We start from the raw sequence: 27,746 nt of genomic DNA, 5'->3' as shown, positions 1-27,746 counted from the left end.
ATTGTACAGTGATTATATTCCTGTGTATGCGAGGATTACAGATGAGAAGGTCTCCACCAATCACAGCTGACCTGCTCCCCCCTCCCTTCATAATGACATGCTCAGTTGCTTCAATACAAAAGATTGGATCAGGATCCGACTATTATGGCTATGTGCAGGTGTTGTTTCCTGAAACAATAGGAACTTAGTCTCTAACATAGTGTGAAGACTGTAAGATTTCTATTTTTAATATAGGTTATGCCAAACAGAAATAAAATTATATATTTTTAGTAATTAAAACAAGAATTTGATATAAATAATAGGTTATTTTCTAATTAAACATCTTGCTAACAAGGACCCTGTACCTCTGCACTATAATGTGATGAGGCGGAATTATCAGGGTGCCACATTTGAGTAGGTGCCATAGTGTTAAGCAATAGGATATGAGATTCAGATCCTCAGGCAGGGAAGAGAATATTTAGGGTATGGTCACAGATCGGATACGTGTTCATCTGATAATCAGCTGTTTGGCCCCGCAGCTGCAGGTGTCGCGTCTGTGTGACAGTCACAGAACATGCATAGCACTTTTCTTGGGCTCTCCATGCACGTGTTGTGACTGTCAGACAGACGTGACACATGCAGCTGTGGGGCCGAACAGCCGATTATTGGGAGGCCTCCAGGTATCCGGGTTACCGAGGCAGCTATTTGGGAAGTGCTACTGCAATTCGGATAAGCACTTATCCAAAGCTATTCAATCATCCCTAGTAGGAACATTTCAGATTTTACAAAAAAAAAAAAAAAAAAAAAAAAAACTGTAGCTGATAGGGGGATGAGATTTTAACAAATATACATCTTCTGTAAAAAAAAAAAAAAGAAATCTGCACAACACCCACATTGACCTGTAGCAGGTAAATTTATACTGTCTTTTCCCTGCACTACATGAATTCTGCAGCAAGTCACCACTAGAGGGCGCTGTTCTTAATGACATCAGATATTACAATATACAGTAAGTTCTGACACTCCCTCTAGTGGCCACTGCAGGTAACCAGCGTTAGCTTCCAAATCTAACACTGAAGAGTTTCATGGCCCGTATAAAGACTGCGATGCCCAGACCCAAACAAATACACTTCTATATGCCTTTGAGGCGGTTCGTTTTGGTAAGGAAACACAAGGTCCGTTGGGACATTCTGGTGTAAATACAGACGACATCTTAATTCAATCTACATGGGGTTTGGTGTTCTGTACTTAGAAACTAAAGAAAAAAAATAATCTATGTTACGACTATACGAACCTTCACCACTAGCTAAAAAAATCTTCTGTGCTTGGGAACAAATGTAATTTAAAAAGGAGCCCGACAGCTTCCACAGGCCCACAAATCACTACCACGTATGTATTATCCTTAGACCCTTCAGTAACACTATACAGTGGGCTTCTTAAGATTTCTTCATGTGACAGAAAATATTTTATGACAATGATGGCGCTATTCTAATTAGTGGGTGACTAGTTGTGGGGGCGCTGGTTTCTCCAGACTAATCATCTCATGGATCGTGTTATCACGTCAGTGCAACGGCGGCGTCACCATCGGCTCTTTACAAATCTCAGCCTTCCTGGCAATGGGGAGGCCGGGCGTATGCACCCGTGCTCCGTCGCTGCTCTTCGCATGCCCAGGGCGGCTGTGGTGATGTGTGACTCAGCCGGAGGCAAGATTTGCAGAACAGGTGGTAATGGCTGGTGGAGTCCAGTATCACTGTTGCCTCCCTGAGCATCAAAATCTAAAGAAAGGAGCCTGGTGAAGACCCCAAGCCGATGTAGAAACGTGCCGCATGTGTCAGTAAAGTCCATGCACTAATTTATATTGCGATTCCTATGCCATATTCAGGGCAGCGCCTCCCGAGGTATGCTTCGTGTTGTGCCTGCGATGAGCACTAAACTCTTCCTCTACTTCTTACACATTTCTGGGGTACCACACCTGGTAGCGCCATTTGTTTTTTCGTATTGGATTGTCAGGGATTTGCAAAGAGTCAGTAGTGATGCCGCTCTTGCGAGCTAAGTTACTCATGTCCACAGGGGTGTAATAACCTGATTAGTTGGACAATTAGTCTGGGGAATAACAACGCTCCCATAACTCGTCCTCACAGTTCTAAAATGGTTTTGGGCACACGCAGTAATCAATATAAAAAGGCTCGCTAGGAAAGCTCTAAAGATAGTAATAAGTACTTGGTAGTGGTTTGAGGGCCTGGGAAAGTGTCCCGATCCCTTTAAACATGGCTGTCATTAGCAGAACCTGCCGTGTATGAGGGGAATCACTAGTTGGTGACAATCCCACAGGATACAGATAAAGCTGAAATATTGCACGGAGGGGCCACGTAATGGAAGGGTCCCGCTCATGGACAGCCGACACCTGACTATGGTTTATGCCAAATATTATGTTACAGTGGAGCAGATTATGGAGTCAGCCTCCCTTTCTCTTACCAGGACTTAACTAAATTGGTTGGCCACTTTTGGTAACAGATTATTGATTTTTTAAATACTTGTAGTCGGAGTTAAAAATTATTTTTGCAATTGGGTTTCATTAGAAATTTTCCACCCCTTGGCTCTTACAAGCTCTTGGTTTCCCTGCAGGCAACTTTGATGTGGTCTGTGGTCTTTTATTATTGATTCTTCTGTGAAGTGAAAGATGAATGTAGTGTACGAACAGAAATTATAGAGTGTTACGTGCCTGAAATGACTCGGCAGACCTCAAGAAACCTACACTGATACTCACCGGCATCGTTTTATCTCCAAAGAAGTAGATTTGGGAGAAGGCCTCCTTCTCAAGAATTCCTAGGCAGTACGTCTTGTCCCAACCATTGGGGAACACATCAAAGCTGATCTGACCTCCTGTTCACAGAAACGAAAGGTACCGTCAGATTGTGACCTCGTTTACCCCTTTCCACATCTTACAGAGCAGAAACCAGAACTCTGTCCAGTTCTCTCCCTGCCGGGCCTGACCGCATCATACGTTACCTATAGAAAACGTGAGACCTTTCCCATCAAACTCCTTACGCAAATCTGCAACAAACTTGTCTCGAAAATGTTCTTTCTAAGAAAGCAAAAGAGAAGAACTTTCGATCAGTCATCAAATCGATTTGCTGCCGTTAGTAATCCTTAAAGGGGTTCTCCACCACTGGGACACCCTCTTCTCACTGTTTCCACCAGAGCTATACTCTCCTCCGGTGCGGGGGCAGTTCCAGAGGTGTCGGCACTGGTTCTCCCGGAGAACCTTCTTCACACGTAACCGTCATCTGGGAGAGGTCAGAGCTGCGGCTGCGCGATCACTTCCTCCGAGGGTCAGTTACGGGCTGCTGACTGGCTGCAGGGATCTCCAGGAGGGCCAGTGCCAACAGCGCTGGAATGGTGCCTGCATCGGAGGACATTACAGCTGCTATTGTCCAAGTACTTAACTGATCCAATACAGGACAATCCCATCTTAATCAATTCAGGACACCATAGAAAAAAAAAAATACAAAACCGTGTATACTCACCTCCAGCAGCACTGCCTTTCTGACAATGTTGGCGCTGTTGTTCCCAAAATATGACATTGATACATATGATATGACATTGTTCTGTCCCATGACCGAGGCAGGCAATCAGCGCTGCTGAAAGTCTGCACTGTGACCTATATCCTGTCAGAAACGTCTACAAATGGCCTGCTGTATAACACGATGCCTCCAATACATAAACAAACCCTAAGAATATAGAAGCAGACATCACAGTAATGCTCAATAAATACCCAAGGTGGTGTTGGGACAGCCTGGGCGGTGAGGTACAACCCTCAGTGAGCGTTTCGCATTAGCTTCTTCTGGAGGTTGACATTTCTAATCTCTGATCTTGAGTAGAGTTGAGTGAATATGTTTGAATCGGTTGCTGAATCTGAATTTGCCATATTGGTACCCTATTTGTGCTAAATTTGTGTTTGATGATCGGGTCCGAACATATTCCTTTATTTCTGCTCCCATTGACTCCAATGACGTTTGGCGAAAATTGCAAAAACAATATTCGCTGCCGATTGGAACTGTAACTGAATTTTGAAAAATTCACAACTCGAATCTTGAGCTGCATTTTGGTTAGAAGGTGTTCTCCATTTTTCTTACCTCTGTTTAGCATTACTAAACACAGCATTGAGGATTTGTTTCCATTAATGCCACATGCTGGATTATTGGGTCAGTCTCTGGTGATTGGGGTTCTTGGTCTCACACTCATATTTAATGTTATTTTTGTCCTGATTTTAATTGTCCTTTATATTCTTTGGATTTATATTCCATCAGAGCAGACATCCGCTGTGATGAAATAGTACAGGCCGTAGGCAGGATCTGCAGCAGTGCCAGGACTCCACAATGTCACATCCTCACAGAGGCGTGCAGGAGGGGAGTATAGATTGCATTCGGCTGAATGTTAAACCAACGGTGCAGCTCAATCTGCGATTATTTTCTCACGCCGATTCAGCAGCATGCTGTGATTGCATCTGACAATCAAATCGCACACATCCATATAAGTCTATGGGTGCATGTGAGGCATCGCACTGCATTTGGATGTCATCAGAGTGCAGTGCGATTCCCTCGGCAATAGAGGAGACCGGTGCTGCGATTCTATGATGTGAGGATCGGAGCACATAGCACGGACAGTCGCCTCACACTCGCAACAGACCTGGAGTCGAGTGTCATTAGCATATCGCATCCAATGCCATACGCAGGCGTGACTCTGGCCTTAAGGTGAGAAATCAATAGATGCAGCTAAAAAAAAAAAAAAAAAAAAAAAAAAAACACTTCCGCCATGCAAATTGGTTATAGTGATGAGCGGATGAGCGAACATGTTCAGATAAGATGTTATCTGAGCATGCTCGGGGCTAACCAAGTGTCTTCATGTGCTCGAAAAATACGTTTGAGTCCCCACGGCTGCACGTCTTGCAGCTGTTTGACAGCCGCAGGGACTCGAACATACAGCTCTGACAAAAATTAAAGGGAACCGGTCACCCCGTTTTTTAAAGATTAGATAAAAATAGTGTGAAATAGGGGCAGAGCTGGGCTTTACATTAGTGCCTTTTTGGTGCCTTTATTCCCCCGTTAGGCTGCCGAAATACCTTTGTGAACTGGCCTTTTTGTCCTGTCACTCAAGTTGGTCAGGTCGGATGGGCGTGGTCAAATAGCGGTTCCTCCCCCACCTCTTGCGTTTCCCTGCGCAATTTAGTCCCGCCGTTGTGTTTAGCGCCTGCGCAGTAACGTCTAATTTGGCGCCTGCGTATTATGCTTTCCCCAACTGTGGGCATAGCATAATTTACATCACTGCGCATGCGCGGGTCGTAACTAGTGTTGAGCATTCCGATACCGCAAGTATCGGGTATCGGCCGATACTTGCAGTATCGGAATTCCGATACCGAGTTCCGATACTTTTGTGGTATCGGGAATCGGTATCGGATCCATATTAATGTGTAAAATAAAGAATTAAAATAAAAAAATATTGATATGCTCACCTCTCCGGAGGCCCCTGGACATCACCGCTGGTAACCGGCAGCCTTCTTTGCTTAAAATAAGCGCGTTTAGAGCCTTCCATGACGTCACGGCTTCTGATTGGTCGCGTGCCGCTCATGTGACCGCCACGCGACCAATCACAAGCCGCGACGTCATTCTCAGGTCCTAAACTCCTCATTCTAGGAATTACGCGAGGTGATTCCGGAATGTGTTCATTGCCCACATCCGGAATCTCCGCACCCCATACATAGGGCCCTGTGATTTACCTTGCTGCAAAGGAGTGTCGCCACAAGGTAAACAGACATGCTGCGTTCTAAAAAGACGCGCGGATGTCCGAAAATGCAGGGCCGCTGGGTGCGTGTTTTACGCATAGTGGAGACGGGATTTCATAAAATCCTCCCCACTATGCTGTAACATCTGGACGCTGTGGCTGTACGCAGTGTTCAATCCGCAGCTAATTCGGATGTAATCCTGAATGTGGACACATACACTTATACCGCAGCGTGTATATACGTTTTAATTCACATGCATTGCTCCATACTGTAACTGCAGATTCTATACCATTTAATCTATGTGCGAATAGGGCTTAAAGCTCCTGTTACAGGAGGCGAATTTCGGCAGAACATCATACATGGGGATTGCCTGTGTATCCAGCCTGCGGTCGGTGGTACAGAGCTCGTCTGCCGGACCATCACATCTGTTACTGAAGTGCAGTAATATGATTAATGCTATTAGCAGTCACAATGAGAACATCATGGATTACATAAAGGCTCGTAATCTCCCGACTGAGCCACTTTTCTCACCTAATAGCAGTGAATAAGAGCGATTTTTTGTGGATGACCAGACGAACTCTAAGATAAAAAAAAAGTCATACTAAAGTGTGTGCAACGTCAGCTGCATTTACACTGGTTGATAATGGGGGAACAACTGTTCATAGGAACGCTCTTTTCTGGATATTAGCCCCTTTAGACAGGCTGCCAAGCACCAGGCGAAGGAGCACAGCGCTATCTTCCGATGAAATGACCTGTGAAATCTGATTTTTTTCCAGTCTGGTGACTGGGGAATGAATAATGCGGATCATTTTATTTAAGTGTTTCACCGACCTTATCTAATTCATAGAACTCAATCCGTTCCTCCTGGGTGCAGTTCCTTCCAATGGGCGAGACATTCAGCATACCATTCCGAAATTCAACAAACGTTCCTCTGAAATTACAAAATACCTTGAAGTTCAGAATCTGATAAAGTCGCTCTCCTAAGAACTGAGGCCGTCACACATCCCATATGCCAGGAACATCATCACAAGCGCTAAAGGCTCAAGTAAAGCCAAGGCCAGAACAGCTCCAACCACCATGATGGGCACAAAGGTCAGGAACAAAAACAACATTATAAAAATGTACCAAAACTGCATCGTGTGTGGGACTTTTCACAATTCACTATAGACAGTCATAGAATACCTGGCTCTAGGGTTTTTCTCTCTCAACAATGTAATTGCACAATTATCACCAACCTTTTCTTTGGTAGCTTCAGTTTAGCAATATAGGCCAGACAGTAGTTGATAATTTCTTGCAACAAGTCCTCTCCCAGGTGGGCATGGATGCTCTGTGAATGAAATCCATTATTGATAGCGGCATTTAACAAGCGCCAACATACACGAGCTTCATTTTCTCAGTGCACCTATGATGAGATCACGGGTCGTTGATGGGTTGTCATAACAGCCGGGGGTCTGCTGATGACCCCTGTGCTTGTCATTATGAAGCTCCTCTGAACCCCTGCCTGTGGTCAGGCATCAAAGGAGACCGTGATTTCTGCTTTATGTAGCGATGATCAGACGATCGCATCTTCAAGTCCTCCTAAGGTGGCCTCGAAAAATAAAAACTAAAGTTTTAAAAAAATATGAAAAAAAAAGTCCTGAAAGTACATATCTCCCCCATTATTCCCCACCGAAAAATAAATAAAATATATATATATATATATATATATATATATATATATATATATATATATATTTATATTATATCTGCAACAAGCGATTAAAAAGTGATCTCCACTCATGGTTTGTGGTTGGGTGAAGCCTTTTATTGTAAAACTACTGTGTTTTCTCTTTTTAAATCGCAATGACAACCCAAAACATCCAAATGACCCTGATCAAAAGTTTACAAACCAATTCATGACAAGCTGCGATGTACCCTATGCCAGAAATTGTACTCCAGTCAGGGACTGGAGTAGGATATCTGGCGTGGCACATGAAAGCGTGCATCATTTGTCAGGCACTCCAGGTTAATGCTGGTTTTGGCTTACAAATATTGCTCAGAGAACGTAGCCTAATGCAGAAACATGTGCCTCCTCATAAATCAGGAGCCTCTGACTCCATCACACCCTCTAGTTAAGATCGGCAAGAAAGTCTTGATGAATCAGCACCAATGTTTTTAGATTTGGGGCATTTCCCTCCAAAAACTGCATGTGCGCACAGCCCATAGGTGCAGATGCGCAGCACTGCAAACTGCAAATCTGCAGCAAAAATCAAAGTGCCATTCTACAATTCCAGCCAAAGACTTACATGAATGAATGAATGAGCCCCATTCAGGCAGCAGTATTTTTTTTTAATCAAGGTTTGTGACCCAAAATAATAATAAAAAAAAAAAAGGGACCAAAACTCAGAATAGGGACAAACTTTTCTCTCTAGTTGTTCCAAACTGGATTACAAATACTGATGCAAAATACACGAGTCTGAATTATGCCCGAAAGGCGCGATACTAACTTGTCTGGAAAGGAACTTTCCGTCCTTGTACGCCACCAGGCCATTTTCAGGAAACACGAAGTCAAACTTCTCAACCACTGAAATACAAATATGGAGAGTGCAGAAAATTACTGACTATGTCTGCACAGAAAGGAGATGGCTGGATATACGACATATAGAGAATAAATTATAGAGAGACCATACAGAAATAGATAAATCTGCAGTTTAATAAATATTTAGTAAAAATAAAATATTACCATCGTCTCCCAGCTGTTCTTTAATTTTCTCAAAATCTGACCCTCCGACAACTCCAACTTTCACTTTTTTTCTCAAATTCTGCAGGAATTCCGCCATGTCACTGGTGACTTTCTAAAACATAAAGCAGAACCATGTCATCGGCCATTTTCTGGACAGCGGACTTTCCAGAATCTTCCTATCACTGGGACATAAGTCAATAAAAGCCACAAGAGAAAGTGACCCCTGACAGGAAGAATCAGCGAGGTGAGAATTAAAGGGAACCTGCCATGTCCTTTAAGCATGTAAACTGTCCGCAGCGCTGTTACTTCTGCAATGTGCAGTACTTATCACGTTTTTTCATTAAAAACTGTGGTCTAATTATGTGCAAGAATCACTTTATATAGTCAGATGGTGCCTGCTCATATAGACATAGGGGCGGGCTTCATTTCACTCAGTCACGGTTGGCGCCGCCCGCACAATTTGATTTCCTTGGTTGCGCCGACATCACTGGAATCTCGCGCTTGTGCAGTTTCAAGAGGAGAGCCATGCATCGTGGCGCATGAACGTTTCCCTGATTGACACTGCGCATGCACTAGTGGCTCCACCCTACACACACCGCGCAGGCGGCTCCACCCCACACACACAATGCAGGCGGCTCCACCCTACACACACACACATTGTGCAGGCGGCTCCACCCTACACACACAATGCAGGCGGCTCCACCCTACACACACAATGCAGGCGGCTCCACCCTACACACACACACACACACTGTGCAGGCGGCCCCACCCTACACACACACATTGTGCAGGCGGCTCCACCCTACACACACAATGCAGGCGGCTCCACCCTACACACACACTGTGCAGGCGGCTCCACCCCACACACACACCCCGCAGGCGGCTCCACCCTACACACACCGCGCAGGCGGCTCCACCCCACACAAAGCGCGCAGGCGGCTCCACCCCACACACACAATGCAGGCGGCTCCACCCTACACACACACACACACTGTGCAGGCGGCCCCACCCTACACACACACACACATTGTGCAGGCGGCTCCACCCTACACACACACACACACTGTGCAGGCGGCCCCACCCTACACACACACACACACATTGTGCAGGCGGCTCCACCCTACACACACAATGCAGGCGGCTCCACCCTACACACACACACTGTGCAGGCGGCTCCACCCCACACACACACCCCGCAGGCGGCTCCACCCTACACACACACACCCCGCAGGCGGCTCCACCCTACACACACCCCGCAGGCGGCTCCACCCCACACACAGCGCGCAGGCGGCTCCACCCTACACACACACACCCCGCAGGCGGCTCCACCCTACACACACACACCCCGCAGGCGGCTCCACCCTACACACACACACCCCGCAGGCGGCTCCACCCTACACACACACACCCCGCAGGCGGCTCCACCCTACACACACACACCCCGCAGGCGGCTCCACCCTACACACACCCCGCAGGCGGCTCCACCCTACACACACACACCCCGCAGGCGGCTCCACCCCACACACACCCCGCAGGCGGCTCCACCCTACACACACCCCGCAGGCGGCTCCACCCTACACACACCCCGCAGGCGGCTCCACCCTACACACACACACCCCGCAGGCGGCTCCACCCTACACACACCCCGCAGGCGGCTCCACCCCACACACACCCCGCAGGCGGCTCCACCCCACACACACCCCGCAGGCGGCTCCACCCCACACACACCCCGCAGGCGGCTCCACCCTACACACACCCCGCAGGCGGCTCCACCCTACACACACCCCGCAGGCGGCTCCACCCTACACACACACACACCCCGCAGGCGGCTCCACCCTACACACACACACCCCGCAGGCGGCTCCACCCCACACACACACACCCCGCAGGCGGCTCCACCCCACACACACACACCCCGCAGGCGGCTCCACCCCACACACACACACCCCGCAGGCGGCTCCACCCTACACACGCCGTGCAGGCGGCTCCACCCCACACACACACACCCCGCAGGCGGCTCCACCCTACACACGCCGTGCAGGCGGCTCCACCCTACACACACACACCCCGCAGGCGGCTCCACCCTACACACACCCCGCAGGCGGCTCCACCCCACACACACACCCCGCAGGCGGCTCCACCCCACACACACACCCCGCAGGCGGCTCCACCCCACACACACCCCGCAGGCGGCTCCACCCCACACACACCCCGCAGGCGGCTCCACCCCACACACACCCCGCAGGCGGCTCCACCCCACACACACCCCGCAGGCGGCTCCACCCTACACACACCCCGCAGGCGGCTCCACCCTACACACACCCCGCAGGCGGCTCCACCCTACACACACACACACCCCGCAGGCGGCTCCACCCTACACACACACACCCCGCAGGCGGCTCCACCCCACACACACACACCCCGCAGGCGGCTCCACCCCACACACACACACACCCCGCAGGCGGCTCCACCCTACACACACACACCCCGCAGGCGGCTCCACCCTACACACACCCCGCAGGCGGCTCCACCCTACACACACCGCGCAGGTGGCTCCACCCTACACACTGCTAAGCGCGGGATTCCAGTGAAGGCGACGACACCCATGACTGAATGAAATGCCGCCGCCCCTACGACTAAATGAGCAGGTGCCATATAACTATATAAAGTGATTTTTGCACATGATTAAACCGCCATTTTTAATTAAAAAAACCTGTTAGTCACATAGCATCACTAACAACTCACTGGGGACATGTTTCCTTTAAGCACAGGGGAGTACAGGGACTACAGCGCCCCCTACACCACACACTTCCCAGGACTGCCCTCACCCTCTGCCCTGAGGTAGCAGTACCTGCCTGGCAGCCGTCAGCGTGCCGTCCACATCAAACAAGCAGAGCACCTCTCCCGCACCGGCCATGGCAGCAGCACTCGGCACTGAGCAGCGCTTATTCACTTATGAATGGGCTTGTCCCCTCTCGGCTTCCGTCCTCCGGCCACATCACTACATCCTGGTCACGTGAGCAGCACTTACAACTACGATTCCCACAAGCATCCTGGTGTGACGGTCGCGCTGCATTCTGGGATGTGTAGTGCTAGCCTGTGTGGCCGGGGACAGGTAGGTGGTGTGTGTGGCCCGTGCACAGCGTGTCATGGTGACCTCTCCGCACCGCTGGGCGCCAGGTCGCGGCGTGCCCTTCACAGTGCGTCCATCCAGCAGTCCGGAGCGGTCCTGTGGTCCGGCAGGGATCTGTGTGAGGAGGGACAATGTCACTGCCTTCTGAGCTGTAGAATTAGTGTGTGCCCCTCCCCAGCACATCACCAGGAGGCGCCAGAGACCATAGCAGGCAGCCCCTTCTACCGCTCAGCATGGTGGGACCCACAGACAGTCTCCTGTGTGCACAAGGGGGTCCTGATAGCAGTGGGAAGATGAGGGGTACATATACTGCACAGGAGCCAGCTGTCATCTATGTACAGGACTGTGCGAAAGTATTAGGCAGGTGTGAAAACTACATCAAAATAATTGAGCTTTCATCAAAAATAGCCGTGATAATAGTTTATTCTTACAAAGCGAATGATCGAAATCTAAACCCCAGCAATACTCAATGTGACCATCGTTCACCTCCAGACCAGCGTCACTCCCAGCTACACTTACACCGGGCAGGGATATAGGGTTATAGTCCGGGGTCGGTGTCACCGCTTCTACCTAGCAGGCGATACTGATCATTTTCATATGTAGGCTGACACTGAAAGAGAAAAATCTGTGTAGTAGGCTTACACTGGGCTAGGAAAAGCCAAACAATGCTACCAGGGTGAGGGTGTGGAAGACAGCTTAATGTCACAGGTCGCACATCATGGCAATAATGAGGACAGAGACAAGGTAGTTATACTGCATCGGCAAGGTCTCTCCCAAGAGATGTACTGGTCGGCCAAGAAACCTAGGGCAGCGGATGAAAGTCACATCCTTCTAACTTCACTTTCACATAAAAATGATCCGTCTTACACAAAAGATCATTGTTCTCTGCAGCACATGGTACCATGTAAACGGGATGTGTGCTGCCAAGAACAATGGCCGTCTACTACAGATGGCTCAGTGTGCGTTTGATGCTGGATTGGCCGTCACTGGTTGTCTAACATTGTGCAGTGTAAACTCTCCTTAGTGTAGAAGATGAGATCCATCATCCTTTCATGTGGAGTTGGAAGATGTCCAGCAGTGCCATCAGCTCAGAACTGCAGTAACCAGTTGGGTTTGGCTACATCCATCTACTGTTCTGAGAAGTCTGGCCAGAAGTGGTCTTCACTGAAGAAGTTCAACCAAAAAGCCAAACCCTTCACATAGAGACGAGGCCAAGTGACTCAACTATGCACAAAAGATAGGAAATTGGAGTGCAGAAAAATGGCAGCAGGTGCTCAGAACTAAAGAGTCAAAATGTGAAATATATAGCTGTGACAGAAGGCAGTTTGTTCCTCCAAGGGGTGGAGAGTGGTGCAATAATGAGTGCAGGTAACCATGAAGCATTAAAGGGGTTGTCCACTACTTTCAATTAACCCCCCAATGTACCCCCCCGGGGCCCTTAATGAATTGTGCCATTACCTTCTGTTGACGTTTTCGCCTGTGAGCGGCGCTATTCCTGCTGCTGTGTCCGGGTCACATGACCCCCAGACTGCAGCCGCCGCTCATTTCCGCCGACGTCACGTCAATTTCCAGGCTCTGAAAATTGACGTGACGTCAGCAGCAGGCGTGACCAGCCCCCACAGTAGGCAGTCACTCAGCAAGAGTGACTGGGCTGTGGGCGGTGCTGGGGGCTGCCTGCAGGGCTGTGCTGGGGGCGGGGCTGACAGTGTGTGCTCACTGCTGGGATCTGAGGACGGGGCTGTGCTGCGGTCGCCGGGGGTCTGCCCGCCGGCGCCGGTGTTTTTGTGGACCGGCGTGTGCGGGGCTCTTCCCGCCGGCGTGTGCGGGGCTCTTCCCGCCGGCATGTGTGTGTGTCGGCGATGTGTGCGCGCGTACCGGCGCTGTGTGTGCGTGTGCGTGCCGGCACTGTGTGTGTGTGTGCGTGCGTGCCGGCACTGTGTGTGCGTGTGCCGGCGCTGTGTGTGTGTGCGCGTGCACGCGCCGGCGCTGTGTGTGTGTGTGCAGGCATCGTCCGATGGGACTACAAGTCCCATCGGGCTCTGCCTGCTACACTGACAGTAAGTGACACATTAGCCAATGATGGGACAGTAGTAGTCCCATCATCCGGCTAATGTGTTGAATGTAAAAAAAAAAAACATACACAGTACATACATACAACACGCACCATGCGGCGACATGCACCATGCGACGACATGCAACATGCGACGACATGCACCATGTGACATGCACCATGCGACTACATGTGACATGCACCATGCGGCGACATGCACCATGCGACAACATGCGACATGCACCATGCGACGACATGCTGCATGCGACGACATGCAACATGTGACATGCACCATGCGACGACATGTGACATGCACCATGCGGCGACATGCACCATGTGACGACATGCAACATGCACCATGCGACTACATGCTGCATGCGACGGCATGCACCATGTGACGACATGCACCATGCGACGACATGCTGCATGCACCATGCGACAACATGCGACATGCACCATGCGACGACATGCACCATGCGACGGCATGCGACATGCACCATGCGACGACATGCTGCATGCGACGACATGCTGCATGCGACATGCGACGACATGCTGCATGCGACATGCGACGACATGCTGCATGCGACATGCAACGACATGTAAGTTTGGGTCTGCATTTCAGCAATTGGAGGTGGGAATTTTGTCAGGATTAACGGTGTCCTTAAGGGATCAGTCAGACGGCCGTATAACATGGACGACGATAGCAGTGCGTGGAGTGTCCGATGACTGTCCTGACCAGAGCTCAACAGCTGCATAGAAATACATGAAGCTCGGGTCAGGAGAGCCTCTGGCCTGTCCGAGCATTGCGATGTGATCATTGTCCATGTTATATGGCCATATGACTGCACCCGAAAGGCACGTGCAGACGACCGTTTTGTCTCTGTCCAAGAAATACAGTTTATAATAATGATCACCCGTGATCGGGTTTTCTTAGATGTAGCGATACCCCTTTTTTTTATCACATGTACATGCACACTTTACACTACTTTACAGTGATTCCTTTATTACCTGTACACTGACACTATATACAGAGCTCCTGTGTATAATGTCACTGGTGATCATTGTATTATCATTACACTGACAATATATACAGGGCTCCTGTGTATTATGTTGCTGGTGATCCCTATATTACCTGTACACTGACCCTATATACAGAGCTCTTATGTATAATGTCACTAGTGATCACTATTACCTGTACACTGACACTATATACAGAGCTCCTGTGTGTAATGTCACTGGTGATCACTGTATTATCAGTACACTGACACTATATACAGAGCTCCTGTGTATTATGTCGCCGGTGATCCCTGTATTACCTGTACACTGACGCTATACAGAGCTCCTGTGTATAATATCACTGGTGATCCCTGTATATTATCTGTACACTGGCACTGTATACAGAGCTCATGTGTATAATGTCACCAGTGATCACTATTACCTATACACTATATACAGAACTCTTGTGTATAATGTCACTGGTGATCACTGTATTATCTGTACACTGTACACTATACACAGAGCTCCTGTGTATAATGTTACCAGTGATCACTATTCCTGTACACTATATACAGAGCTCCTGTGTATTATGTTGCCGGTGATCCCTGTATTACCTGTACACTGACACTATATACAGAACTCCTGTGTATAATGCCACTGGTGATCCCTGTATTACCTGTACACTATATACAGAGCTCCTGTGTGTAATGTTACTGGTGATCACTGTATTACCTGTACACAGTGTACTATATACAGAGCTCCTGTGTATAATGTCACTGGTGATGCCTGTATTACCTGTACACTGACACTTTATAGAGCTCCTGTGTGTAATGTCACCGGTGATTACTATTACCTGTACACTATATACAGAGCTCCAGTGTATAATCTCACTGGTGATCCTTGTATTACCTGTACACTGACACTATACACAGAGCTCCTGTGTATAATATCACTGGTGATCCTTGTATTACCTGTATCTGGACACTATATGCAGAGCTCCTGTTAATAGTGTCACCGGTGATCACTGTATTACCTGTACACTATATACAGAGCTCCAGTGTATAATATCACTGGTGATCACTGTATTACCTGTATGCTGACACTATATACAGAACTCTTGTGTATAATGTCACTGGTGATTCTTGTATATTACCTGTAGACTGAGCCTATATACAGAGCTCCTGTGTATAATGTCACCGGTGATCACTGTATTACCTGTACACTGACACTACATACAGAGCTCCTGTGTATAATATCACTGGTGATCACTATTACCTATATCCAGAGGTCTTGTGTATAATGTCACTGGTGATCCTTGTATTACCTGTACACTGACACTATATACAGAGCTCCTGTGTATAATGTCACCGGTGATCACTGTACTACCTGTACACTGACACTACATACAGAGCTCCTGTGTATAATGCCACTGGTGATCACTATTACCTATATCCAGAGGTCTTGTGTATAATGTCACTGGTGATCCTTGTATTATCAGTACACTGACACTATATACAGAGCTCCTGTGTATTATGTTGCCGGTGATCCCTGTATTACCTGTACACTGACGCTATATACAGAGCTCCTGTGTATAATGTCACTGGTGATCCCTGTATGCTATCTGTACACTGACACTATATACAGAGCTCCTGTGTATAATGTCACTGGTGATCACTGCATTACCTATACACTATATACAGAGCTCTTGTGTATAGTGTCACTGGTGATCCTTGTATTACCTGTACACTGACACTATATACAGAGCTCATGTGTATAATGTTACCTGTGATCCCTGTACAGGTCCTTCTCAAAAAATTAGCATATAGTGTAAAATTTCATTATTTACCATAATGTAATGATTACAATTAAACTTTCATATATTATAGATTCATTATCCACCAACTGAAATTTGTCAGGTCTTTTATTGTTTTAATACTGATGATTTTGGCATACAACTCCTGATAACCCAAAAAACCTGTCTCAATAAATTAGCATATTTCACCCATCCAATCAAATAAAAGTGTTTTTTAATAACAAACAAAAAAAACCATCAAATAATAATGTTCAGTTATGCACTCAATACTTGGTCGGGAATCCTTTGGCAGAAATGACTGCTTCAATGCGGCGTGGCATGGAGGCAATCAGCCTGTGACACTGCTGAGATGTTATGGAGGCCCAGGATGCTTCAATAGCGGCCTTAAGCTCATCCAGAGTGTTGGGTCTTGCGTCTCTCAACTTTCTCTTCACAATATCCCACAGATTCTCTATGGGGTTCAGGTCAGGAGAGTTGGCAGGCCAATTGAGCACAGTAATACCATGGTCAGTAAACCATTTACCAGTGGTTTTGGCACTGTGAGCAGGTGCCAGGTTGTGCTGAAAAATGAAATCTTCATCTCCATAAAGCATTTCAGCCGATGGAAGCATGAAGTGCTCCAAAATCTCCTGATAGCTAGCTGCATTGACCCTGCCTTTGATGAAACACAGTGGACCAACACCATCACTGACTGTGGGTACTTGACACTGGACTTCAGGCATTTTGGCATTTCCTTCTCCCCAGTCTTCCTCCAGACTCTGGCACCTTGATTTCCGAATGACATGCAAAATTTGCTTTCATCAGAAAAAAGTACTTGGGACCACTTAGCAACAGTCCAGTGCTGCTTCTCTGTAGCCCAGGTCAGGCGCCTCTGCCGCTGTTTATGGTTCAAAAGTGGCTTTACCTGGGGAATGCGGCACCTGTAGCCCATTTCCTGCACACGCCTGTGCACGGTGGCTCTGGATGTTTCCACACCAGACTCAGTCCACTGCTTCCTCAGGTTCCCCAAGGTCTGGAATCGGTCCTTCTCCACAATCTTCCTCAGGGTCCGGTCTCCTCTTCTCGTTGTACAGCGTTTTCTGCCACATTGTTTCCTTCCAACAGACTTACCATTGAGGTGCCTTGATACAGCACTCTGGGAACAGCCTATTTGTTGAGAAATTTCTTTCTGGGTCTTACCCTCTTGCTTGAGGGTGTCAATGATGGCCTTCTTGACATCTGTCAGGTCGCTAGTCTTACCCATGATGGGGGTTTTGAGTAATGAACCAGGCAGGGAGTTTATAAAAGCCTCAGGTATCTTTTGCATGTGTTTAGAGTTAATTAGTTGATTCAGAAGATTAGGGTAATAGGTCGTTTAGAGAACCTTTTCTTGATATGCTAATTTATTGAGACAGGTTTTTTGGGTTATCAGGAGTTGTATGCCAAAATCATCAGTATTAAAACCATAAAAGACCTGACAAATTTCAGTTGGTGGATAATGATTCTATAATATATGAAAGTTTAATTGTAATCATTACATTATGGTAAATAATGAAATTTTACACTATATGCTAATTTTTTGAGAAGGACCTGTATATTACCTGTACACTGACACTATATACAGAGCTCCTGTGTATAATGTCACTGGTGATCATTGTATTATCATTACACTGACAATATGTACAGGGCTCCTGTGTATTATGTTGCCGGTGATCCCTGTATTACCTGTACACTGACACTATATACAGAGCTCCTATGTATAATGTCACTAGTGATCACTATTATCTGTACACTGACACTATATACAGAGGTCCTGTGTATAATGTCACTGCCACTGGTGATCACTGTATTATCAGTACACTGACACTATATACAGAGCTTCTGTGTATTATGTCGCCGGTGATCCCTGTATTACCTGTACACTGACGCTATATAAAGAGCTCCTGTGTATAATGTCACTGGTGATCCCTGTATTACCTGTACACTATATACAGAGCTCCTGTGTATAATGTTACCGGCGATCACTATTCCTGTACACTATATACAGATCTCTTGTGTATAATGTCACTGGTGATCCCTGTATATTACCTGTAGACTGATGAGCCTATATACAGAGCTCCTGTGTATAATGTCACTGGTGATCACTATTACCTATATCCAGAGGTCTTGTGTATAATGTCACTGGTGATCCGTGTATTACCTCTACACTGACACTATATACAGAGCTCATGTGTATAGTGTCACCGGTGATCACTGTATTACCTGTACACTGACACTACATACAGAACTCCTGTGTATGTCACTGGTGATCACTATTACCTATATCCAGAGGTCTTGTGTATAATGTCACTGGTGATCCTTGTATTACCTGTACACTGATGCTATATAAAGAGCTCCTGTGTATAATGTCACTGGTGATCCCTGTATTACCTGTACACTGTACACTATATACAGAGCTCCTGTGTATAATGTCACTGGTGATCCCTGTATATTATCTGTACACTGACACTATATACAGAGCTCATGTGTATAATGTCACCAGTGATCACTATTACCTATGCACTATATACAGAACTCTTGTGTACAATGTCACTGGTGATTGCTGTATTACCTGTACACTGTACACTATATACAGAGCTCCTGTGTATAATGTTATCGGTGATAACTATTCCTGTACACTATATACAGATCTCTTGTGTATATTGTCACTGGTGATCCCTGTATATTACCTGTAGACTGAGCCTATATACAGAGCTCCTGTGTATAATGTCACCGGTGATCACTGTATTACCTGTACACTGACACTACATACAGAGCTCCTGTGTATAATGTCACTGGTGATCACTATTACCTATATCCAGAGGTCTTGTGTATAATATCACTGGTGATCCTTGTATTACCTCTACACTGACACTATATACAGAGCTCATGTGTATAGTGTCACCGGTGATCACTGTATTACCTGTACACTGACACTACATACAGAACTCCTGTGTATAATGTCACTGGTGATCACCATTACCTATATCCAGAGGTCTTGTGTATAATGTCACTGGTGATCCTTGTATTACCTGTACACTGACACTACATACAGAGCTCCTGTGTATAATGTCACTGGTGATCACTATTACCTATATCCAGAGGTCTTGTGTATAATGTCACTGGTTATCCTTGTATTATCAGCACACTGACACTATATACAGAGCTCCTGTGTATTATGTCTCCGGTGTTACCTGTATATTATCTGTACACAGACACTATATACAGAGCTCCTGTGTATAATGTCACTGGTGATCACTGCATTACCTATACACTATATACAGATCTCTTTTGTATAATGTCACTGGTGATCCCTGTATATTACCTGTAGACTGAGCCTATATACAGAGCTCCTGTGTATAATGTCACCGGTGATCACTATATTACCTGTACACTGACAGTACATACAGAGCTCCTGTGTATAATGTCACTGGTGATCCCTGTATTACCTGTACACTGACAATATATACAGAGCTCCTATGTATAATGTCACTAGTGATCACTGTATATTATCTGTACACTGACACTATATACAGAGCTCATGTGTATAATGTCACCAGTGATCACTATTACCTATACACTATATACAGAACTCTTTTGTATGTCACTGGTGATCGCTGTATTACCTGTACACTGTACACTATATGCAGAGCTCCTGTGTATAATGTTACCGGTGATCACTATTCCTGTACACTGTACACTATATACAGATCTCTTGTGTATAATGTCACTGGTGATCCCTGTGTATTACCTGTAGACTGAGCCTATATACAGAGCTCCTGTGTATAATGTCACCGGTGATCACTATATTACCTGTACACTGACAGTACATACAGAGCTCCTGTGTATAATGTCACTGGTGATCACTATTACCTATATCCAGAGGTCTTGTGTATAATATCACTGGTGATCCTTGTATTACCTCTACGCTGGCACTATATACAGAGCTCCTGTGTATAATGTCACCGGTGATCACTGTATCACCTGTACAGTAGAGAAAGTCAATCATCCATACTCAAATAGATGCAAAGTGAACAATTTAATTTGTGTGCAAGAAATTACACCACAATCAGAATAATGCAGGATTGGTGAATGAAAAATATGTTAAATAGCGAGTGGCGTTTCGACCTTGTCCTGGTCTTTTTCAAACTTCGCTAGACTTAACTGTAGGTTGGGAAATAGTGTTGCTGCTCCCAATATGGGGGACAAAGGACGCTGAAAAAATGTGTTGAATCTTGTTAATTGGAGTATTACCACAGTGTTCCAAGGCAGGGGGAGAGGCTGAGATGAGGGTTCCGGTGGCCTAAAGAATCTGTCCAGCATTGTGGTGGTGAAGCGGTGGTGGTGCCTGTACAGTGACACTATATACAGAGCTCCTGTGTATAATGTCACTGGTGATCATAGTATTACCTATACACTATATGCTATATACAGAGCTCCTGTGTATAATGTCACTGGTGATCACTGTACACTGACACTATATACAGAGCTCCTGTGTGTAATGTCATTGATGATTACCTGTGCATTGACATTATTTACTGAGCTCCTATGTATAATGTCATTGGTGATCCCTGTATTACCCGAACACTGACCGTATACTGTACGCTATCACTCCTGTGTGTAATACCACTGGTGGTAATAACAGTGTTGTCAGTATTATGGTTTTTACTCATGATTAGTATTGTAGTATTCGGTCATTATGTGGTGGTAATATGTGGTCTGGTCGCTGTGAGACGATATGTGGAATATGTAGTCCAATCATGGTGTGGCGGCATTGCTCTTTTGTATGTGGTATTATTCTAACCTATTTTAACCAAAGAAGCCCTTTAATGCAAACTACCGTAATTGTACATCTGTTATAGTGTACATACAGTACATGTGCAGGAGCCGCCTGTACTTTACAGTCGTTGCTCCACTAGATCAGGAATAATGGCTAACAGGTATTTGTATATTATTATTTATTTACTAGATGGTGGCCCGATTCTAACGCATCGGGTATTCTAGAATATGCATGTCCCCGTAGTATATGGACAATGATGATTCCAGAATTCGCGGCAGACTGTGCCCGTCGCTGATTGGTCGAGGCAACCTTTATGACATCATCGTCGCCATGGCAACCATTATGACATTTACGTCGATACTGTGCCCGTCACTGATTGGTCGAGGCGAATTCGCGGCAGACTGTGCCCGTCGCTGATTGGTCGAGGCAACCTTCATGACATCATCGTCGCCATGCTGTGCCCGTCGCTGATCGGTCGAGGCCGCCAGGCCTCGACCAATCAGAGACGCGGGATTTCCAGGACAGACAGACAGAAAAACCCTTAGACAATTATATATATAGACTAGATTGTGGCCCGATTCTAATGCATCGGGTATTCTAGAATATGCATGTCCCTATAGTATATGGACAATGATGATTCCAGAATTCGCGGCAGACTGTGCCCGTCGCTGATTGGTCGAGGCAACCTTTGACATCATCGTCACCATGGCAACCATTATGATATCTACGTCGATACTGTGCCCTTCGCTGATTGGTCGAGGCGAATTCGCGGCAGACTTTGCCCGTCGCTGATTGGTCGAGGCAACCTTTATGACATCATCGTCGCCATGCTGTGCCCGTCGCTGATTGGTTGAGGCCTGGCGACCTCGACCAATAAGAGACGCGGAATTTCCAGGACAGACAGACAGACAGAAAAACCCCTTAGACTATTATATATATACAGGGCCGGCGTCAGCACCCGGCGCACCTGGGCAAATGCCGGGGCCCTAGAGAGAGAGGGGGGCCCACTCACGCTGTCATAGATACAGCTGGGAGAGCAGAGCAGGAGATAACATGCTCTCTCCGCCCACAAAGTCACTGCTAGCTGCGTTCTCTTAACCCCTATGTGCCAGCTCTGACACAAGCATCTTCTCACTCAGTCAGTGCAGCCAGGCAGGCACACATAGGGGTTAAGAGAAGGCAGCCAGTGTGACATTGTTTGTGGGCGGAGAGAGCACGTTCTCTGCTCTGATCTCCGCCCCTGGCTGGCTGCCGTTATGAGGCAGATTCAGGAGGAGCTCCTAGTCCTACCAGTGCCTGAGTGAGTGGCGCTGCTATATACTACGTGGGCTGCGCTGCTATATACTACGTGGGCTGCGCTGCTATATACTACGTGGGCTGCGCTGCTATATACTACATGGGCTGCGCTGCTATATACTACATGGGCTGTGCTATATACTACATGGGCTGCTATTTTCTACGTGGGCTGCGCTGCTATATACTACGTGGGCTGCGCTGTTATATACTACGTGGGCTGCGCAGCCATATACTACGTGGGCTGCGCGCTATATACTACGTGGGCTGCGCTGCTATATACTACGTGGGCTGCGCTGCTATATACTACGTGGGCTGCGCTGCTATATACTACGTGGGCTGCGCTGCTATATACTACGTGGGCTGCGCTGCTATATACTACGCTACGTGGGCTGTGCTATATACTACATGGGCTGCTATATACTACGTGGGCTGCGCTGCTATATACTACGTGGGGTGCGCTGCTATATACTACGTGGGGTGCGCTGCTATATACTACGCTACGTGGGCTGTGCTATATACTACATGGGCTGCTATATACTACGTGGGGTGCGCTGCTATATACTACGTGGGGTGCGCTGCTATATACTACGTGGGGTGCGCTGCTATATACTACGTGGGGTGCGCTGCTATATACTACGTGGGCTGCGCTGCTATATACTACGTGGGCTGGGCTGCTATATACTACGTGGGCTGGGCTGCTATATACTACGTGGGCTGCGCTGCTATATACTACGTGGGCTGTGCTATATACTACGTGGGCTGCTATATACTACGTGGGCTGCGCTGCTATATACTACGTGGGCTGGGCTGCTATATACTACGTGGGCTGCGCTGCTATATACTACGTGGGCTGTGCTATATACTACATGGGCTGCTATATGCTACGTGGGCAGTGTTATATACTACATGGCTGTGTTTATATGCGATCATGAATCGGGGTATGTGTTAAAGGGGGGGCCCACTGAGACTCTTTCGCCCGGGGCCCTCAAAAACCTGGAGCCGGCCCTGTATATATAGATATAGAACCATTGATTCCATGGTGCTGTACATGAGAAGGGGTTACATGCAAATGACAGATATCACTTACAGTAAGCAAACTAATAATGACAGACTGATACAGAGGGGGGAGGACCCTTCCCTTGCAGGCTTACATTCTACAGGATTATGGGGAAGGAGACAATAGGTTGAGGGTTGCAGGAGCTCCGGTGCTGGTGAGGCGGCAGCTCCGGTAGTAGTAAGGAGGCAAGCGGGGTCATTGCAGGTTGTAGGCTTTCCTGAAGAGGTGAGTTTTCAGGTTCCATCTGAAGGATCCGAATATGGTTAATAGTCGGATGTGTTGGGGCACAGAATTCCAGAGGATGGGGGATATTCGGGAGAAGTCTAGGAGGCGGTTGGATGAGGAGTGAATAGGTGTGGAGGAGAGAAGGAGGTCTTGGGAGAATCGGAGATTATGTGAGGGAAGATATCGGGAGATTAGTTCAGAGATATAGGGAGGAGACAGGGTATGGATGGCTTTGTAGGTCAGTATTAGTCATTTGAACTGGATACGCTGAGGGAATTGGATGTAAATATTGCGTAGGTAGGTGTAGAGAAAAAAAAACTGCTCACATAGCGGTGGACTACAAGGCCCCGCACCCATGAGATCCAGATCTATTATACATTTATGGCATTACCTGTGTATAGCGGACATCCCATCAAGATGCGCAATTCTGTTTCAATATTCAGTCCCTTTAAAGGGAATGTCAGCAAGTTTTGCTACTTTATCTGAGCGCAGCATAATATAGGAAAACAAACCCTAATTCCAGTAATGTATCACTTAGTTTACTGGGTGCAGCCATTGTGACACAATCAGAATTTTTAGAGTTAGCATATAGCAGAGCTCAGAAACTAACCCCACCCACACCAGGCTCTGTATGTACAATGTCTATAGACAGTGAGCTGCTTATCACAGGAGGGGGCACAGTCCTTCTAGCAGTCCTGTGAGCTGTAATCCGGGCAGCTGATTGTAAGTAAACTGCAAAACAGCACACTGGCAAAGTAACATCTCCCTGAAATCTGTCTTTCAGCCTCTATCTCCTGTTGTCTTTAAATTACATAACAAAAAGCTGCTGATAGATTGCTTTTAAACTTTGTAACTTCCATTTTGTTATGGATATATCTATGAGACTTGGGGCTTCGCTCATAGCAATGCAGCAATTCTACTACATATGCTCAGATCGCTCCTATGTAGCAGAGCCGATCAGGCCATGCCAGCTTCTAGCCTCCCATGGAGACTATTGAAGCATGCCAAAGTTAAAAAAAAGTTTAAAGTACCCCCCTTTCGCCCCATTCCATATAAAACCATAAAAAAAATTAAATATACACATATTTGGTATCGCCGCGTTCAGAATCGCCCGATCGATCAATAAAAAACAAGGATTAACCTGATTGCTAAAGGGTGTAGCGAGAAAAACGTCAGCTCAGCACGCAAAAAATAAGCCATCACCCAACCCCAGATCACGAAAAATGGAGACGCTACGGGTATCGGAAAATTGCGCAATATTTTTTTAAAACAAAGTTTGGATTTTTTTTTACCACTTAGATAAAAAATAACCTAGACATCTTTGGTGTCTATGAACTCCTAATGACCTGGAGAATCATAATGGCAGGTCAGTTTTAGCATTTAGTGAACCTAGCAAAAAGCCAAACAAAAAACAAGTGTGGGATTGCACTTTTTTTTTTTCAATTTCGCCGCACTTGGAATTTTTTCCCATTTTCTAGTACATGACATGCAAAAACCAATGATGTTGTTCAAAAGTACAACTTGTCCCGCAAAAAAATAAGCCCTCACATGGCCATATTGACGGAAAAATAAAAAAAAAAGTTTTGGCTCTGGGAAGGATGGGAGCGAAAAACGCAAAACCGAAAAAAGCTGGGGTCATGAAGGGGTTAAAGGGAATCTGTCAGTTGGATCAAGCCTCCTAAGCAGTCTATATAGGGATGTAGGTTATAGAAAGCTGAGTAAAATGATACTTTGATATCTGCGCTCCAATGTCTTATTCCAGAGAAATCCATGTTTTCCATTATATGTAAATGAGCTGTTCAGGACTATGGGCCGGACACTGATCTGCATGAGACTCCGCCTCCAGAGAATTTTTCAAGAAGTTGGAGTGTGACTATATGGCCTCTTTTCCACTTGAGAGAAAAAAAAAACGGTCCGTAATCTGGACCGAAAAAAAGGGATGAAAAGTATGCGTTTATCATGCGAGTTCAATGCGATTTTTTTAAATCGCACCATCCGTTTTACATCCGTATGACATCCGTATGCAATCTGTTTTTTTTTTCTCTGCAACTATTTTTATACAGTCATTTACAGGACTATTTACAGTGTTCTATGCCACAGAATGGTAAGGTATCCGTAAAAAAACGGATGGAATACGGATGGTCCGTATTCCATGCGTTTTTTTTCTCGCACCCATTGACTTGTATTGGCAGGTCTCGTCCGAGACTCGCAGCATGCTGCGATTTTTTTTCTCAGTCTGATTTCAGCTGAGAAAAAAAATCGCAATTGGAATGTCACCTATTGAATAACATTGGTCCGAGTGCAATCCGATTTTTTTTTTTTATCGGATTGCACGCATCCGTTTTTCTCGCAAGTGGAAAAGAGGCCTAACTGACACATCTGCAGGTTCCTCTCAGCTTCCCTCTCACAGGCAGACAGGGCTGCAATATTGTTACAATACAGCAGAGCTCAAAAGCTGCAAAAATGTGTTTGTAAGAAGACAAAGTTCAGTTCTGCTGTTCTGTTGGCTACATGCCTCACATGGTAACTCTCCCATCATGTAAACTAAGCTCTGAAGGGGAGTCTCGTGCAGATCAGTCTTCCACCCATAGATCTAAATAGCTCATTTGCAGATTAAGAAAAACGTGGGTTTTTTTTTTGGAATAAGACGATGGATCGTAGCTATCAAGGTATCATGTTATTCAACTTCATATGACCCACATGCCCATATAGATAGGTTACTAGGGTTGATCTGACTGACAAATTCTCAGGGGGTAGCAGAATGGCTAAGTGGCCCAAAGTCAAGTGACAGATCCCATTTAAGTTTTGGTTGTTATTCAGGAGGAAGAACAGACGCAAGACTTCAGCTGCCAGTTCAAAATGAAGAGGATTGTCTGAGAAGACAACAATATGTCCGCAGGTGGTCCGTGTGTATTATTGCAGCTCAGCCCTATTCATTTCAGTAAAGCTATACTGCAATCCCAGGCACAATCCATGGACTCGTGGTACTTTCTGGAAGAAATAAGCCACCTTTGTCTAATCCTGGACACACACTCTATAATGCAGGTGTAGATTCTGCTTAGTGTTGGGTAGCGGTGTAGTCACATCTGAGGTAACGCAGAAAGTGCTCTTTGTTGTAATGGTATCTAGTGAGGTGGGTGACTTCCATGTTCTTGTACTCCAGCAGGTTACATCTCCATGGCACAGCTCATCATTCGATCCTGGTGTTTCAGACCTTCATGTCAACCGCTTTCGGTCCAGTTGTGGAAATCTAATGTGCCTTGCAGAACCTCCTTTATTGGATGTGGGAGAATTACTCACCCATCACGTACAGAGGTTTCCCAGTTATTGTCCTCTACAAATAAGAAGTGGATAGAAACCTCGAGTTTATTCCGTACAGCTTCACCGCTCAGCACAAAGACTGATGACTCCACCAAGTTTACACTAATCTACAAGTTTCCAGGCATCCGATACTGTAGGGTGGTCTCCAGGATGAAACTTTTGCAGACCACCTTGACCATATTGGTTCTTCCTCCCGTTTATTATTTCTATTTGCAAGGACAACTCTCCCAGTTTGCTGCAGTTTATTGCACTGGAGTCACTCTTTTTGCAGGCTTCATGCTGTATGGTATGAGCTATTACCTGCGTAGAATTATCGGGATGCTATATGTGGACGAAGACCTAAAAACTGTGAAGGTTTCCTACATGACTTTTTGGGGAAACAGAAGAAATATTTTGGTTCCAATTAATGATGTGAAACAGCTTTCAGAAACCGGCGATAATAAGGGGGAGATTCTCCGTCAGTTTGCAAGATACAGTGATCCCCATATTCTGTACTTCACTACTCGGTATGGATTGGTCTTGGATAGAGAGAAGTTCGCTGCGGTTTTTGGAGAATAAAACATTACATTGCCTTGTC

General features: G+C 46.4%; 2 protein-coding genes across 9 annotated transcripts in view; one reads left to right on the top strand and one right to left on the bottom strand.

Annotated features, from left to right (window-relative positions):
* The window catches only part of PMM2 (phosphomannomutase 2), a 14,308-nt gene extending 2,793 nt beyond the window's left edge, over positions 1-11,515 (bottom strand). The window contains exons 1-7 of the mRNA XM_069733998.1: positions 11,332-11,515; positions 8,481-8,592; positions 8,245-8,321; positions 6,994-7,085; positions 6,590-6,689; positions 2,986-3,061; positions 2,744-2,859 (exon numbers count right to left, since the gene is read on the bottom strand). Coding sequence (XP_069590099.1) covers positions 2,744-2,859; positions 2,986-3,061; positions 6,590-6,689; positions 6,994-7,085; positions 8,245-8,321; positions 8,481-8,592; positions 11,332-11,397 — 639 coding nt within the window. The 5' untranslated portion in view covers positions 11,398-11,515. The remainder of the gene's footprint in view (positions 1-2,743; positions 2,860-2,985; positions 3,062-6,589; positions 6,690-6,993; positions 7,086-8,244; positions 8,322-8,480; positions 8,593-11,331) is intronic.
* On the top strand, positions 11,480-27,746 carry TMEM186 (transmembrane protein 186). 8 transcript variants are annotated; one of them, XM_069734000.1, is made up of 3 exons: positions 11,497-11,595; positions 26,669-26,747; positions 27,015-27,746. In XM_069734000.1, the coding sequence occupies exons 2-3, from the start codon at positions 26,738-26,740 to the stop codon at positions 27,725-27,727; spliced, it is 723 nt and encodes a 240-aa protein (XP_069590101.1). In that variant the 5' UTR covers positions 11,497-11,595; positions 26,669-26,737; the 3' UTR covers positions 27,728-27,746. The 8 variants fall into 8 exon arrangements, with proteins under 8 accessions (XP_069590103.1, XP_069590101.1, XP_069590100.1 ...); XM_069733999.1 differs by having other exon boundaries at positions 27,012-27,746; XM_069734002.1 differs by lacking the exon at positions 26,669-26,747 and having other exon boundaries at positions 11,480-11,595.

The sequence above is a fragment of the Ranitomeya imitator genome, chromosome 7 (genome assembly GCF_032444005.1).
Source record: "Ranitomeya imitator isolate aRanImi1 chromosome 7, aRanImi1.pri, whole genome shotgun sequence".
Lineage (NCBI taxonomy): Eukaryota > Metazoa > Chordata > Amphibia > Anura > Dendrobatidae > Ranitomeya > Ranitomeya imitator.
This window is presented reverse-complemented; position numbering and strand designations above follow the sequence as displayed.